The sequence below is a fragment of the Petaurus breviceps genome, unplaced genomic scaffold (genome assembly GCF_028583685.1).
Source record: "Petaurus breviceps papuanus isolate PSGF00001 unplaced genomic scaffold, PetGlider_PUasm1.0 191, whole genome shotgun sequence".
Classification (NCBI taxonomy): domain Eukaryota; kingdom Metazoa; phylum Chordata; class Mammalia; order Diprotodontia; family Petauridae; genus Petaurus; species Petaurus breviceps.
Window position 1 is genome coordinate 130,015 of NW_027185811.1, and position 15,616 is coordinate 145,630.

A 15,616-nucleotide genomic window follows, 5' to 3' on the forward strand; every position below is an offset into this window, starting at 1 on the left:
TCTGGGGGCTGAAAAGTGACAGGAATAAAGGAGAGATTCACACAAAGTGTTGAGGGTAGGGGGATACACTTTCATGGAGGGAGAAGAGGGAAGGATAAGCTTCTTGGAAGGGGTATTGCTTGAACTGGGCTTGAAGGAAGATGATGTCAATAAGCCAAGAGGAGGAGGGGATATATTTCAGGTATAAGAGCTGGCCTGGGTGAATGGTGGGGAACAAAAGGCAGGAAAAAACACTAATTAAAAAAAAAAGAACAACTCAGGGTAATGGAATGTTGAAGTTAGAAACCTTAATGACTATTATAGGCCTAACCTTACTTTAAAGGTGATGAAATGGAGACCCAGAGGGTGTCCCCAGAGGATTTGCCCAATTAAGTAAAAAGAACTTGAACCCAGGTCTTTGAAACCCAAGATTTCTCATGGTGTAGATGGGAAAAAGCAGGGATTGAATAAGATTTCAACCCTATTATAGCAGGGGTTAACATTTTTTTTTGTCATGGACACTTGTTTTAAAATTTTAAAAATACATAGGATTACAGAGGAAAAAATTATATTAAAAGATGTCAAAATATTTTTTAAAAATAAATTCATAGACATCCTTTTCATCTACCCACAGAAGGAGTCTGTGGACCCCAAGTTAAAACCCCTTCTTTATAAAGCCTCTCATAAAGCTGGTTAGTATTGTTCGGTCATGTAGACTTTTTGTGACCCCACTTGGGCTTTTCTCGGTAGAGACACTCCAGTGGCCTGCTATTTCCTTCTCCAGTTCATTTTACAGAAGAGGAACTGAGGCGCACACAGCCAGTAAGTGTCTGGGGTTAGATGTGAACTCAGTAAAATAAATCTTCCCAACTTCAAGTAGGGTGGTCTATCCACTTAGCTGCACTAGAACCCAAATACCTCTGAAACCCAGAACTTGGTGTGGAGAGGGAAGAACAGGGATTGAATAGGGTTTAACCTTTCAAAAGTCTCTAAGAATCTATAGGAGCAAATCCAGGGCTCTTTGTCTACACAATAGGTCCTGGCCAGGTCCAAAAGAGTAGGAAAAATGCAAATGAGATGCAAAATATAGAAAGATTACGGGCCATTACCCTCCCAGCTCTCCTTCCCTCCCTTCCCCTAGTAGTCAACAAGCAACACAAATGAAAAAAAAAAAGGGTTTTTTATAGTATGTTCTTTAGAAGCAACAAATTGTGGAACATTAAAACAGTCTGTTCCCCCCACAGCCCTCCCCCCTTAATTCAGTCCTTCGGTGGGTGTGATAAGTTCCCAGGATGAGCCCAACTTCATAGTTCCTCTAGGGCCTGCTTCAAGGGTCTCTTCCTACAATGCCGTGATAAGCATAAGTGAGATGACTTCACTTATTAACAGACATTCTGGGATCCCAAGCCCTTCAGTAAGGACCAAGGGCAGCGCAGAAAGGGGATGAACCTGGAAGCAGTCCCACAGAAGCCCAGGAAACGGGAGCCATTCCAACTGGCCCCTGGGTGAGAAAAGAGAGGAGGGGAAGAATTTGGGAGCTCCCTCTCCATGGCTGAACTGGGTGGTAGGATGGAGAGGAGAGGAGAGGGGCACAGTAAAGCTGAGGAGCAGCTAGTGTGTAGGGCAAAATTCTTGGAACTCTATGCAGGGCATACCCCACAAGGCACTACAGGCTCAAGAACGAGGCCCTGCCCCCCTCAAGGAAGCTTATGCTTTATAAGCCCCATACACAGATCCCCCAGTCTTTGCCTTTTGCCCCACAGAGAGCCAGGATAGCCCAACACCTTGCTCCTTTCTCCAAAGAGCGATCAGAGAGAGCCCCAGGACACAAAACTCTTTCTCCTCTCAACAGCTCCTTCCTCCAAGAGGTCTGGGATCCGAGAGGTGGGGGGAGGGGGGGTAAGGGAGAAAGAGGGAGGGCGGTCAGGCCAAGCCCTTCCACCCCAACCCTGCTCAGTACTCCAGCTTCTCCAGCCTAGTTGCAGGAACTGAGGAATAAATAAATAAATAACTTTAGCCTCCCCCTCCCCCCTTTCTGCCGGGCCGCCCCCCACCCCTGGCCCGCCTACAGCTGACTCTCCTCCTCCTCCAAGGAGCGGTTCAGTCCCGGGATGAACTTCAGCAGGCGCCGGCGAAAGCTCTGGTACTTGGTTTTGCGCAGCCCGGGGCCGCCGCACAGGCCTTGCTCCCGGGCCTCTGTCCACAGCTGGCCCAAGGTGCCGCCACCCCCGCCTCCTCCGGGGCCTGGGCACTTGACGCTGGCGCTGCGACTCAGCAGAGGCCGGGGCGCCGGGGGTGGGGGCGGAGCCTGGGTGTGGGCTGGAGGGCACAGGGCTGGGGGTTCCGCCCCTCCAAAGAAGCACGTGTGGTAGACTGAGTCATCGGAGCCTTCGCGGTGCCGGCCTGAACTGCTTCGGGCGCTGCCTGGGGCGGAGAGCAGGGGGCCGAAGGGCAGGGAGCCTGGGAGCAGACCAGCCCCATAGAGGCAAGAGCGCACAGACTCCAGGGTGTCGTAGATGCTGGGATCCTTCACGACGATACCTGGGCAGGAGGAAGGTAAGGGGCATGGGAATGGAGCAGAGGAAAGGGGAGGGGGGGAAAGAAAGCTGAGGGCTGGGGCCCAGATGGTGAGATTGGGGGGGGGGGAGGAAACAGGTGAATGGGACACCCTACCATAGGAAAGGGAACCATTCCTTAAAGGATAGCGCTGCTGCCTTCCTTTCCCACCCTCAGAAGAACAAGGAAGACCTGGATGAAGGTGAGAGCCTGGCCTAAATAATTATTCAAGAACTTACCCTCCCCTCTCTGAAGGACAGGCAGAACCTGGGTGGAAATGTGGGGGGCGGGGCAGGGCTGGGGTTTGAAACTCTTCAACACCTTACCATGTACTAGTCGCTGTTCTTGTACCATCAGTGATCTATATTCTCCCCACTTCTCATATAAAGTTTGCTGCAAAAGAGGATGCCCCCCATTAGACTGAGTGGACAGACCTAGAGAAAGGGGGAATGACAGAGGCAATGGAAGAAAGTATTGAAGGGCTGGGATAAATGGATGGCGCATTGGGATGAAGAAGGATGGATAGATGTCTCCCTTCAAAAGGGATGGGACCCAAGGAATCCCAGGTTGAGGAAGCCAGGGCTCCATGAGGGCTAGAGGAAGCAAGATGCTTCTTCTGTGGACCAGGGGAAGGGTTGTCTGGACCTTTTCTACCTTCAGATACTGCAGCCGGGCCTCCAACTCTGCCTTCCGAATTGAGGTTCCATACACTGTTTCCAGTCTGGGGAAGAGAGTGGGGTAGAGGGGGGAAAGGGAGAGGAGAAACGTAAGGAGAAATCTGAAGGTCTATGGGCCCAGCAAATTACTAAGAATTATCTTGTGCTCCAAACCACCAAACCAGAGCTGAATTGAGCTGGCCAATCTTTCTCCTGACCCTAAGATGCCCTAACATCATGGCAGCATTTCCCACCCACCATTACTCCCCTCACCTCTCCTTAGGTCTGGCATTAAGCTCTTCCATATCCTCCCCTTCCCCCAACCTGCCTTTCTACTCTTCTCCTAGCCCCCAGGCTTCAGCCAAATCCAGCTTCCTCACTCCTCTTGGATAGAATACCCTAAGTTTTCCAGCCCCTCCACCCTCATGTTAAGCTCCCTACCAGTCCTTCAAGGTCCATCTGAAATGCAGCCTGATCCTCTCAGCCAGAGGCCCTCTTTCCTTCCCAGATATTTTGTTCATGTTCTTACTCCTTTCTGGTGCTTTGTCTTTCTAATGGGTTCTATATTTTCTTTGGTAGCTTTTTGATAAGCAGAGGTGCCCAAGTGTTGCCTGGACTTGCCTGAGAACATTGCCAGATGCTTTGATGATGTCCACAATCTCTCGGTGCCTGATTCCTTCCACATTTAGACCATTCACGCTGGCAATAGTATCTCCTGTGTAACATACACAACAGCCCTCATTTACAAAGTGTCCTACAGCTTGCCTATCATGTTTTCCTCATAACCACACTTTGAGAGAGACAGAGCAAATATTATTTACATTTTACACCTGAGAAGAGAAGTGACTTGTCTAGGGCCACACATACATATATACATACATAGAGTCGGGAGTTAAACACAAGTTCTCTGACTAAATACTGCTATATAGATAGGATTTAGGATGGGCTAGGGGGCTGGGTTGGGGAGTGTTGCAGGGGGGGGGGGGGAAAGGCTGCCGGGTGGCACAGTGGATGAAGTGTGGGGTCTGGAGTCAGGAAGACCTAAGTTCAAATGTGGCCTCAGACAATTACCAGCTGTGTGACCCTGGGCAAGTCATTTAACCTTGTTTGCCTCAGTTTCCTCATCTGTAAAATGAGCTGCAGAAGGACATGACAAATCACTCGGGTATCTCTGCCAAGAAAATCCCAAATAGGGTCATGGAAGAGTCGGGACATGACTGAAATAACTGAACAATAACCACCTCTCCCACCCCCAGAAGATTTTTTTTTCTGTCCTTCTTTAGCCCCAGAAGGGTGGGGGAGAGGACTTAAAAGACACCAGGATAGTAGCCCAGAGGAAGTTCTCACCTCCACCACCTGTCTGGGGAAGCCAGTTCCCCCACCCACCCCCAAACTCTCCCACACCAAACACAGCCACCTCCACCTGGCACTGGCTACAACAGCCGCTGTTTTCTCTCAGCTGCTTCTCAGATCTGAGGCCTCCCAGCTGAAGAGAACAAGGGCCATATGCTGCCTCTGGCCTAGCCCTCCTTCCTGATGGCTTCGTCCTTTCCAATCCTTTCCCCTCTGGGGTTCTGCTGCCCCCATTTGGTTATCTGTGCTCAGCCCACAACTGGTCATGAGACTCATTTCTCAGCAGGGTTGGGGAGGAGGGACAATGGGCTAAACAAGCCAAACTCTAGAAGGGGAAGCGAAAGACCTAGGCTTTAAGTTCATAGGAAGGGGGAAAAAGCATTTACCGAGGTCCTTCTATGTACTAGACATCAAGGTGGGTAGAGTGCCTGGCCTGAGGTAAGGAAACTCAAACCTGGCCTCAGACACTTACGAGCTGTGTGACTCTGGGAAAGTCACTTAACTCTATTCGCCTCCATTTCGTCATCTGTAAAATGAACTTCAGAAAGAAATGGCAAACCACTCCAATATTTTTGCCAAAAAAAGTCCAAGTGGGGTCAGGAAGAAATGGATTGGACCGAACAACAAAATTCTATGTGATAGGGATTATGCTAGGCATTTCACAAATATTAGCTCATTTGATTCTCACAATAACCCCATTAAGCAGTTGCTATAGTTGAGCAAACTAAGGCAGAGATGAAATTACTTGCCCAGGGTCACACAGGAAGTATATGAGGCTGGAGTGGAACTCAAATCATTCTTTTTTGTTTGTTTGTTTTTGCTTTTTGGAGGGGGGGTGGTAGGGCAAGTGGGGTTAAGTAATTTGCCCAAGGTCACAAGGCTAGTAAGTGCTAAGTGTCTGAGGCAGGATTTGAACCCAGATCATTCTTCCTCCAGGCCCAGGGCTCTATCTACTGCTACCCCTAAATCTGAGCAGCCTCACAGAATATTTCAGGGTTTGGAGGGACCTTAGAGGTCAAATCACAAATTCTAGCTTCTCTTCCACTAACTCTTCCACCGCATGACCCTGGTCATCCCTCTCCATGGGCTTACTTTTCAAAATGAAGATACATAATCCCATCCACCTCACTATCAGGTAGGAAAGAAGTTTGCTTAGCATAATGCATAACACATAGTAAGGGCCTAATAAATGCTTGCCCACTGAAGTAGAACCATGGGATCTGGAACACAAAGATCATTAATCTGGATTCCTCATTTTACAGTTTCATTGAGAAAACTGAGGCTTGGAGTGAACTACCTAAGGTCCCACAGGTAGAAAGGAGATAATGGATGAGAAAACATCTTGAAGAAAATCAAAGCATCAGCCTTCCTCCTTCCATTTATGGGAGTGTTTCACAGAAGGTCAGACAAAGTAGATGTGTTGATTGGTTCTGCCAATTAAAAAAGGACTGACTACAAGGCAGACCTTGCTTAGTAGAGGATGGGTATGTTTGGAAATGAATGTGATGGGTAAAATCCAAAGGTATCAATAAAACTTGAGGACAGAGACTTAATCTTTCTTCTCTCTTTCTCCATTGTTGAATACAAGATAAATGTTTATTAATATATTTCATGAAGCAGAAGGACTGGAGAGGGTGTGTCAGAAAGACAGGCCTTCCTAAAGAAAGGGCTGGCTGTCATTCCAACACCTGAAATAAGATGGGAAAGGCTCCTTGGCTCAGTCTACCCCAGTCAGCAAATAGGATTCGCCCTTATTACCCACTCTCCATACACCCTGTTCTTCAGGATCTCATAGGAAAAGAACAGAGCCATGTCCCTGGGGAATTCCCTTTCCTGCTTCCAAATCCAGTATTGAATCCTTACCTGGGGTGAGTCCTGCCAACTGAGCTGGGCTGGCTTCATGAACTCGGCACACAAAGGTCACCATCTCCACTTTCTGCTTCTCTCGATGGTGAAGACCATAAGTCTGAAACAGCCCAATTAAACCCTTAACTCCTGATGCCAGGCCGGGCACTGTAACCCAGGCCTCACCTTCCCTCACTAAAAGAGCCCAACTCAGTCATCCCTGCCCCACTCCCATCCAATACCATTTCCTTTCCCAACCTGGATTTCAAAGCCAAAGGTTTCATTTTCTTCCTTCTCCAGTGTGAGCACTTTCCTGCAGGAGACAACAGGATCAGGCTGTAACACTTCAAATGGGCTGTTGTGTCGGAGTGAGGGAGGGTGGGGAGCTTTAGACCCCATCCCCGGGGCTCCCACCCATTTTATCAGTAGTCCCAAAAACAAGAGTCCAAGTTTGAGCTCCCTGGAGTATCTGTTCCACAGCTTTAGCCCCTACTCAAGCTTGTCTGGAGACCACAGCCCAATTCCCAGCCTGCCCTGCCCAGCTGTGGTTGGACCTTCCCACTGTGAAAGTAGGAGGGGGTTGGGGGAAGTGTGCCAGATGTGACAGGCTGGGAGGAGAAATGCCTCCGCCAGCCCCTTCCCGGACAGTGGGGGAGCTGAATGGCTGGACACAATGGTTTGGAGCTGATCCAGACCCACCAGTTTCCTTTGCGCACACACACACCCCCGTTCCACCCCCTTTCTTCCTTCTCTCTTACCCCTCCCACAGAAGAACTAAAGCTGCCTTGGTGGCCCCCTCCAAGTACTGGGTTATGTAAAAAACCCTCCTAATGGTTGAGACATTTTAGCTCCCACGGGAGCATACCCCCCAGGTTGTTAAATTTACTCTTGGTTGCCCCCCAATCCCCAGAGGCTCTTTCTTTCCCACCTCCCAGGTTAAAGGCAGGGAAAACCAGTGATCAACAGTCATCTGTCCTTTGGTCTGAGGGATCTTTTTCTGAGGTTAGGAAAGGGACCGCAGCCTGAAGCGCCAGAGATCGACAGTGTGTTCTGAGGAGCCTGGCATCATTTCCTGTTTTACATACATCAACTAACTGGATTTTCATATCACTTCTATGAAGTAGGTAGCCAACAGCAACCTTTTGGAAACTTAGTTTCTTCATCTGTAAAATAGAGTTAAGTGACTTGCCCAAGGTCACAGCTCCTAAAAGTAGCAGAACTAGGCCTCCCCAGTCCAACGTTCTAGGATTTTATGCTGAACGGGCTCTGGGAAGATCATCTAGGGTGGGTGGATGGCAGGCAGTCAGAGCTGTTTTCATTCTCTGCCCCCATTCCCAGAGCTCTGCAGGCAACCCCTTCTCCCTCTTTCCCAGCTTCTCTACCTCCCATTCCAGCCCCCAAAGTTGCCAAAGGGATGTGGCAGTAAGTACTGGGGGGGAGGAGAAAAGGGTGTTTTGTAGAACACCCAATGACTCAAACCTTCCCACTCCCTTCTTCTCTGCCACCCCCTTCACTCAGCCCACTCTTCCACCTGGCCCACTCCTCCCTAAATGGGGAGAAGTGGGACAGGAGACTGGGAAAGGGGAGGACAGCTCACCGTTGCTGCTCTGGACTCTGGTTGAGATTTTTCCATCGGAAACCTGAACCCTAAGGAAGGAAGGAAGGAGAGAGAGAGAGAGAGAGAGAGAGAGAGAGAGAGAGAGAGAGAGAAAGAGAGAGAGAGAGAGAAAGAGAGAGAGAGAGAGAGAAAGGGAGAGAGAGAGATCAGTAGGGACAACAGTGGGGAGAGCACTTCCCCTGCACAGGTGCCCACAGGGTAGGTGGTGAGAACCCTGGCCTGGGAGCAGGGCACTGTAGTTCAGGACCCTGTTCCTGGCATCCACCCTCTCTACTTCTTAGTTTTACCTCAGATGGGGTTAGGGGAAAGAGACATGAATGCAGGGCTAAAGAATGGAGAAAGTAAAGGCCAAAGTCAGACCACAAAGCAGACATACTGCCATGCTCTTTATTCTCAGGTCACCTTTCACCAAGTGTACTCCCCAGCTCCAATTCACCACGTATTTCTGGAGTGACTATGGACACCACTTGTCTCAGGACATGTGCAGAGGGACAGAGGGAAGCCTCTGACCCTCTGGGCTCTCGGTTGCCCAAACCACTAGCCAACTACACTGATGGAGGCCAAAGGGCCTCCCATTACTTCAAATAGGCCTCTGTATCACCGGGGAAACTCTTACTGAGGAGAGAGATAACAGGACTTAGAGCTAGAAGGGACCTTAACGTTGGACTGGTCCAACCCATCTGTTTTATTAGGTATGGAAACTGAGGCCCAGAGATATTAAATGACTTGCCAAGGGTACACAACTGCTGAGTAAGTTTTCTGACTCCAAGAGTGTGGGAAGAGTGAAAGGGAGCATTTCTCAATGAGGCAGAGAAAGAAGCAGGATTCTGACCCAAGGGTCAAGGGTCATCCTACAATGCAATAGTCACCAGAACCCAGGCTTTCCACCTTCCTAGTGGGGGCAAGCTCCCTTTGACCATGCTAACCACTCTCCCACCTGACTCATTCAAGTGGGAGACACTTGGCCACACTGAGGAAAACTGGCATTGAAGACTCCCATGGACCCTAGCACTCTCCCGAGCTGCTCCAGCAGCCCTCTGAAAACCCAGCTCTGAAGACCCAATTGCATCCTGCCCATCTATGACCCACCCAACTCTGGTCAACTCAGTGGGTTACTCTCCAAAATAGTTGCTTTTGTTTGGAGGTGGAATATCAAGCCTGCTCATTGGAGTTGGGGCTGGTGAACAAGCATGCCCACCCTCACCCTAGCTCTAAAATGCCTCCCAACAGATCACTGCCCCCACTCCACTATTCCTCCCCTCATCACAGCTGTCCTTGCTCTCCCTTACCCCTCCTAGTCTCCCCCAAGGGGTGACCCCTCCCTGCATCTCACTGAAATGTCCCGGAAAGAAGCAGCCAGGGCAGGGGTCCCTCTAAATCTGACGTGGGGGTGGCAGAGAGAGCCCTCTTTGTTCCCCAATCTGATTTTCATAAAATGCAAATTCTTAACATCTAACAAGCCATTCATTGTGGGGGGTGGGGGAGAGGGGGCGGTGCAGGTGGGGGTGGGGCTCGGGGCACCAGTGTCGGGGAGGAAAGAAGACTAGGTTTTTGTTGTGAATGCCCCCCCAGCCCAGATCGAAGTCCTCCACCTGGTTAACCTGAATTGTGCACTCGTTGAAGAGCTTTGTATGTCCCCTCCTCTCTTTCTCTGGGTCTTCCAGTTCCCTTAGCCCCAGAGCTTGTGAGGACTGGAGGTGGGGCCGGGGTGAAGGAGGGCGTGGTTCGCATCCTTCCTGCCCCAAAGACGCCCCCCCTTCCCTGCGGCTATGGAGAAGAGACTAGGGGCCACTGTTGGGGACTTGGTGGCTCCGGATCTCCACCCCACACCACCCCCACCCTCGCCCTGGGTCAGCAGGCCAGGACATCCAGCTCCGAAGCCCGGATGCCCCTTCTCCAATCCCATTCCCTACCCTCAAGACCAGAGATTTTCGCCGACACAGAGCCCTTGGGTAATCTCCAATACTCTCGGCCTCCCTCCCACATCCAAAACAGACGCCTCTGTCTGCTTCGAGACCCTTTTCCCTATCTTGGCCTTAGAGAGGTGTCTCCTCCAGGTTTCATGGGACCCTCAGAACTCTTTCTCCCCTGCTTCCCCCCGCCAGGGCTGCAGGATCCCTGCCCTAGCTTCCAGAGAGGGCCCGCGGGGAAACAGCACCAAGCTCTCTAAGCCAATAGTCACGTATAGGGTCAGAGTGTTAAAGAGTTCCGAGTGGGGAGGAGAGGGAAAGAAGAATCCCGAGTGGGGGATGGGGGAGGAGGAAAAGTAGAGTCCCGAGTGGGGATGGGGGGGAAGGGAAAGTAGAGTCCTGAGTGAGGATGCGCGCGGGCGCGGGGGGGGAGAGAAGAGTCCGGAGTAGAGAGGGAGAGATGGAAAGGGTCTTAGGGCTGGGAATGTTGGGGGCAGGGGGTGGAAAGAGAAGAGTCCCGAGCAGGGAAGGTGGGGGGAAGAGGAAGAAGAGTCCCAAAAAGAGAAGGGATGGGGCAGGGTGGGGGAAAGAGTTCTGAGTAGGGAAGGTGAAGGGTGGGGGGATCGAGAGAAGACATTGAGGGGAAGGAGACGGGAGTGAGAAGGAGGTGAGGGGGAGCCGAGTCGCCGAGGAAAGGAGGAGGGGGGAGGTCCCAGACCGAAGAAACACTTAGAATGTGCGGGAGAGACGGATGGGAGGCGAGGGGGAAACAGAGGGGGTGTGGGGGAGAAAGCCAGATGGAGAGAGGAGGAGGAGCAGCAGCAGCAGCAAAGCGGGGCGCTGGGGGGCAGGGAGGAGGAGCGCGAGGCAGAGGGGGCCCCCGGCCGGTGGAGCCCACCTTGCGACGGGGCAGGGTCCCCCCGGACACAGCCAGCGCGCGGTACAGCTCAGCCGGGTGGTAGTCCTCGAGCGCGGCGTACAGCTCCTCCCCTGAGGAGGCGGCTGGGGCCGGGGCTGGGGCCGGGGCCGGGGCCGGGGCCGCCCCCTGATCCGGGGCAGCGGTAGCAGGGTCCGGCGCAGCCGCTGCCTCTTCCTTCTGCTGCAGCTTCCTAAGGTGGCGGAGGGTCATGGCTGTGGCCGGTCTCCGGGGTCTCCGGGCCCTGAGGCCGATCCGCCGCTCCACAATCCGCTCGGGCTCGGCCGCTTCTCCTCTGGGTTGAGAGGGGGGCCGGACGCCTCAGTGGGCTCTCTTTATAAGCCCCTCGAGTCGACTAGGGGGCGGAGCTTGACCGACCCCAGGGCTCCGCCCCCAGATCCGGAGGCTCCACCTCGCTCCTTTCCGACTACAAGGGAAGCTCCTCCCATCTTATAGCAAAGGCCACGCCCCGTGCGCTAAACCCCGCCCACCAGGGGGGGAAACTGGACGTCCAGTCCTCCCCGGTGAAACCTTTCCATCCTTGTGAGCAGCTAAGGCAAAAAAGGGGCTAGACTTGGGTTTGAGGTATGGCAATCCTCAGCTCTTGGGAGGAGGCTGAGGTCTCTATGGAGAAGTATGAAGTCGTGGGGGCTTTCTGGGAGGAAATTTGAGGGACAGGGAGGGCTGTGGGAGGCTAGAAAGGGGATGGTTGGTGGGTAAAAGGGGGAGGCTTCTTGGGAAGTATGATCAAGATCTGGGGAGATCTGCCGGGTCTGCTTGATTTGGGGAGGGTCCAAGATGAAAGTGGTGGAGGGAGAAGCTGAGTTGGGGGTGGGATGGAAACAAGGAGAGGCAAATGGAGGGTGGAAACAGAAAGAACACCAAAACCAGGCAGACCCCACTGGATCAGGATTGGAAGCTGAAGAGGGGAAGAAAGCAGAAAGGGATTACTAGTGCCATCCGCATGGGTGGGGGGGGGGGGGGGGGGAGGACAGGCTAGAAGGAATTCTTTACCCCTGGGAAGGGAGGATAGAGAAGGGGAGAGAAAAGAACTGGGTGGGTGGGAAGGAATAAACATTTATTAAGCACCTAATATGTGCTAGATTATTGTGCTAAGCACTTTACAAATATTATTTCATCTTATCTTCACAACAAGAAGTAGGTACTGAGAAGTAAGTACTATTTTTATCCTCATTTTAGAGCTGAAGAAACTGAGGCAGAAAAAGGTTAAGTAATTTGTCCAGGGTCACTCATCTGGGAAGTGTCTCAGGCTGAATTTCACCTCAGGTCTTCCTGGCTCTAGCCCCAGCATTCTATTCATTATGCCACCAGGTGTTACCAGCTAGGTAGTAAACCAATGCCCAGAGAAGGGAGTTCCCCAATCCAAAGGCAGCCCAGTCCCTACATATGTCAAGTTGGCTGGCCCCACCTGGAAAAACTCCTGGTTGAGCTGTGCCTTGGAAATGTCAGATCTGTACCCCCAGGGAGAACGAGCTCATATCTTCCTTCCAGAGGGCTGGTGAATAAATAAACAGGTTTTTAAATAAACTGAATTTCCTACACAGAACCATTCAGAGCTCCCACAGGTTGGATGCGTAGAGCTTGAAAGCCTTTGACTAAATTCTTGGGGAAGCAGATGACAGGGGAGAGGAGGGCAAGAGGCCCTAGTACACAGGCTGGGAAAGGAGTCCGTCTGGCTCTGACTTTGTTCTAGACTCAGTTCTTGAAAGATGCCATGATGTTCTGGATAGAGTAGGATGGCCCAGTAGTCTCTAACACTATGTGAACCCTAAGTAAGAAGTTAAAAGGGTCAATTGGAGTGGTGGTGAAGAGGTGATGGTTATGGCCAGTGGCCACAGGAACTGGGGTAGAGGGAGTAGAAAGCCATTGCCGGGGTGGCTAGGTGGCGCAGTGAATAGAGCACCAGCCCTGGAGTCAGCAGGACCTGGGTTTGGGTCTGGCCTCAGACACTTAACACAAAAACTAGCCGTGTGACCTTGGGCAAGTCACTTAACCCCAATTGCCCTCCAAAAAAAAAAAGAAAGCCATTGCCACCCAACCTCCACCAGAGGAGGTCTCAAACAGGAAGCAAGGAAGTGCTCTGGGTAGGTAGACTGCCTCTCTACTTGTCTCTGTCTCTCCCCTAGTCAGTCTCAAGGCACTCAGAACTGGAAAAGAAAGTATTTCCTTACTTTTTAGGTGTGTGTTCAGGGGAGCAGAGGATACTTCTTATACCCCTGAGGAGCTTCAGGTGCTGATGGCTGCAACCCAGGCACAGGGTAGGCTGTATAGTGTTTTGGAAATTATTGGGATGCTCCATGCTTCTATCTCTCTTCCTCTCCTCCAAAGGTGCTACCAAATGGCCATCAGGCTGATGGCTGGTGGGAGCCATCTGAAAGTCTGTTGTGTAGCAGCAATTCTTGGTAACAGAGCAGAGTCCTCACAGACGTCTGCTACCACTTCCAGATTGTGTTAGGGGGGTGTGTGGTGGGGGGGAGGAAGGAAGAAAGGCAGGAAAGGAAGAAGTTGGTTTCTATTCCAGTTTTCCCACTGTTCTAGCGGACTCTGAGGCCTGAACCCTTATTCCAAATATTCTAAAACGAAAACTCAAGAGGTGATTTTTTTTAACCCATCCTCTTGGTATGAAGGCAGACTGGGGGGAGTGAAAGGGGGGAATGGACTTGGTATCAGAAGAGAAGCATTTTAAATCCAGGCTCTGGCTCTTATTAACATTCTAATTCTCAGATGTGTGTTCAATGATGTGAAAATTTTATAATTTTACTTTGAAATAAAAATTTTCATTCTATCTCTATTGTCTTTGCCTTACAGATTTTTTAAAAATGCACTGTGTCAACTGAAGCAGCTTAGTCCTTTGGAGTATTCTTAATTTCCAGTTCTTCATGTGGTCTTGAGCAAGTTATATCCTCTCTCTGGGACTCAGTTTCTCTATTTGTAAAGGAAGAGGGTTTGGACTAACTGATGACTAAGGCTTCTTCTAGCACTAAATGTATGGTCCCATGAAATCAAAGAACACTAGCTTCAAAGTTAGCCTCTTATCCACAGAAGGACCTTTTTTGGGGGGTGGGGAGATGGGGGGGATGGGGGCAGGGCAGAGAGCCTCCATTTCTGTTTGGCCCACTGCCTGGTTTCTTTTAGGTTCCCAAGCTATGTTGATGATCCTGGGCTACTTTCAGGTCACAAAGCATCCCAATCCTATGCCAGAAGCCAGAAGAGTTATTATTCCTTCCTCTCCCTTTTCCCTTCCGGCATCTTCACGGCCTCCCCTTTCCTTCCCTATGGCAAACAAAGCTCCCTAGCCCCAGAGACAGACCATAGCCGCCAAGGATAGGGTTGGTATAGAGTAGTGGTTCCCTCTGCAGGCCGTAGGCTTCCTCTGCAGGAAACACCAAACCCCTAGCTGGGAGGGGATTTATAAAATAATCTCATCCATCTATATCTCTCTGCCTCCAGTCAGGCCAGAAAACTGTGAATGTTTGTTATCTTTAAAGATATGCCGCAACTTCACACGTCTTTCTACTCTGACCCCAGGGCTTTACGTTCAGACATCTAAATCGGTCTTTAAGCTTCCCTTGGTCAGCTAGTTCTGGCTAAAAGGTATCTCAGAGAACATTTTCTTCAGTTCCCAGAGGCCCAGAGTAGAAAAATGACCAAGGTTATTCAGCTGTCCCACAAAGTCACAGAAGTGGCACAATTGTGTAAAATCTGGATCTCCTGAAGCATTTGGGTGGTCTTTCCACTCTCGGCCTCTAATCATTATGAGACTTTGGGCAAGTCACTTCCCCACTGTGGGATTCAAGTATCCTCATCTACAAAGTGTTAGACTACTACTGCTAATCTCTAAATTTCCACCTCTGACATTCTGTGATTCTATGTGAGGGACCAAGAGATTCCTTTACCTGTGGACAGTTCTACTTTCAGTCCAACCTCATTGTGCCCTGCGGTAGCTCAAGTTAATTTCTCTTAGTGTGTGCTCAGTCAAGTGAAGGAATCTTAAGAGAATGCCTTCTATCCTGAGCAGTTCTTGGGGTTTGTCATTCAACTTCCATAGCTTTTTCTTCCCCAGGCTAACCAGTGCCTTATTCCCTTTTCTCCTTCAGTAGTATTCTCTTGCCCCCTCTGCCTTCTCATCACTTTTCATGTCCTCTAAATATCACTCAAGTTGGGGAGCCCAGCATACTCCCAATGTTCACTCTCTCCTTTTAGCTTACTTAGCCTTTAAACATTGTATGGTTGAAAAGAATGATGACTTTGGAGGCAGGAAATCATATTCAGGCTCTGCCACTTAAGCTATGAGATCTTTAGCTAGTAACTTCTCTGCCCCTCAGTTTCCTCATTTGTAGAATGGAAATAATAATACTTATACTTGAGTCTACCTCTGATTACTGGTGTGGAGGTGAAGGTGTTTTATAAGGTTTCCTCAGTGGAGTACAGATTCTGGAAGGTTTTAGCAATCTGGAAAGGCTTTACATATGAGCCCAATGAAGAAGTGTCCTATGAGGACTTTTTTGTTGTGTTTAGTTGTTTTTCAATTACGTTCAACTCTTTGTGACCCCATCTGGGGTTTTCTTGGCAAAGATACTGGAGTGGTTTGCCATTTCTTTCTCCAGCTTATTTTACAGATGAGGAAATTGAGGCAAAGTTAAGGGATTTGTCCAAGGTCACACAGCTAGAATCTGAGGCTGCATTTGAACTTAGGAAGAGGAATCTTTCAGACTCTAGGCCTGGCATTCTGGCATTCTATCCACCACACTACCCAGCTACA

At 50.4% G+C, this 15,616-nt stretch overlaps 1 protein-coding gene across 1 annotated transcript; it reads right to left on the minus strand.

Annotated features, from left to right (window-relative positions):
- Positions 1-2,043: 2,043 nt before the first annotated feature.
- On the minus strand, positions 2,044-11,164 carry TAMALIN (trafficking regulator and scaffold protein tamalin). Its single transcript, XM_069092519.1, has 8 exons — positions 10,816-11,164; positions 7,987-8,036; positions 6,648-6,702; positions 6,408-6,510; positions 3,813-3,906; positions 3,190-3,256; positions 2,862-2,928; positions 2,044-2,520 (listed from the first exon to the last, which is right to left on the minus strand). Exons 1-8 carry the CDS (start codon positions 11,044-11,046, stop codon positions 2,045-2,047), a joined length of 1,143 nt encoding a protein of 380 aa, XP_068948620.1. The 5' UTR covers positions 11,047-11,164; the 3' UTR covers position 2,044.
- Between the last annotated feature and the right edge of the window lie 4,452 nt (positions 11,165-15,616).

Excerpts from the sequence above, each read along its gene's own strand:
- TAMALIN (XM_069092519.1), bottom strand. The coding sequence starts at position 11,046 with ATGACCCTCCGCCACCTTAGGAAGCTGCAGCAGAAGGAAGAGGCAGCG. Across the intron at positions 8,037-10,815 it reads GGACCCTGCCCCGTCGCAAG|GGTTCAGGTTTCCGATGGAA; the intron begins GTGGGCTCCACC and ends TTCCTTCCTTAG. Across the intron at positions 6,511-6,647 it reads CCTTTGGCTTTGAAATCCAG|ACTTATGGTCTTCACCATCG; the intron begins GTTGGGAAAGGA and ends GGGCTGTTTCAG.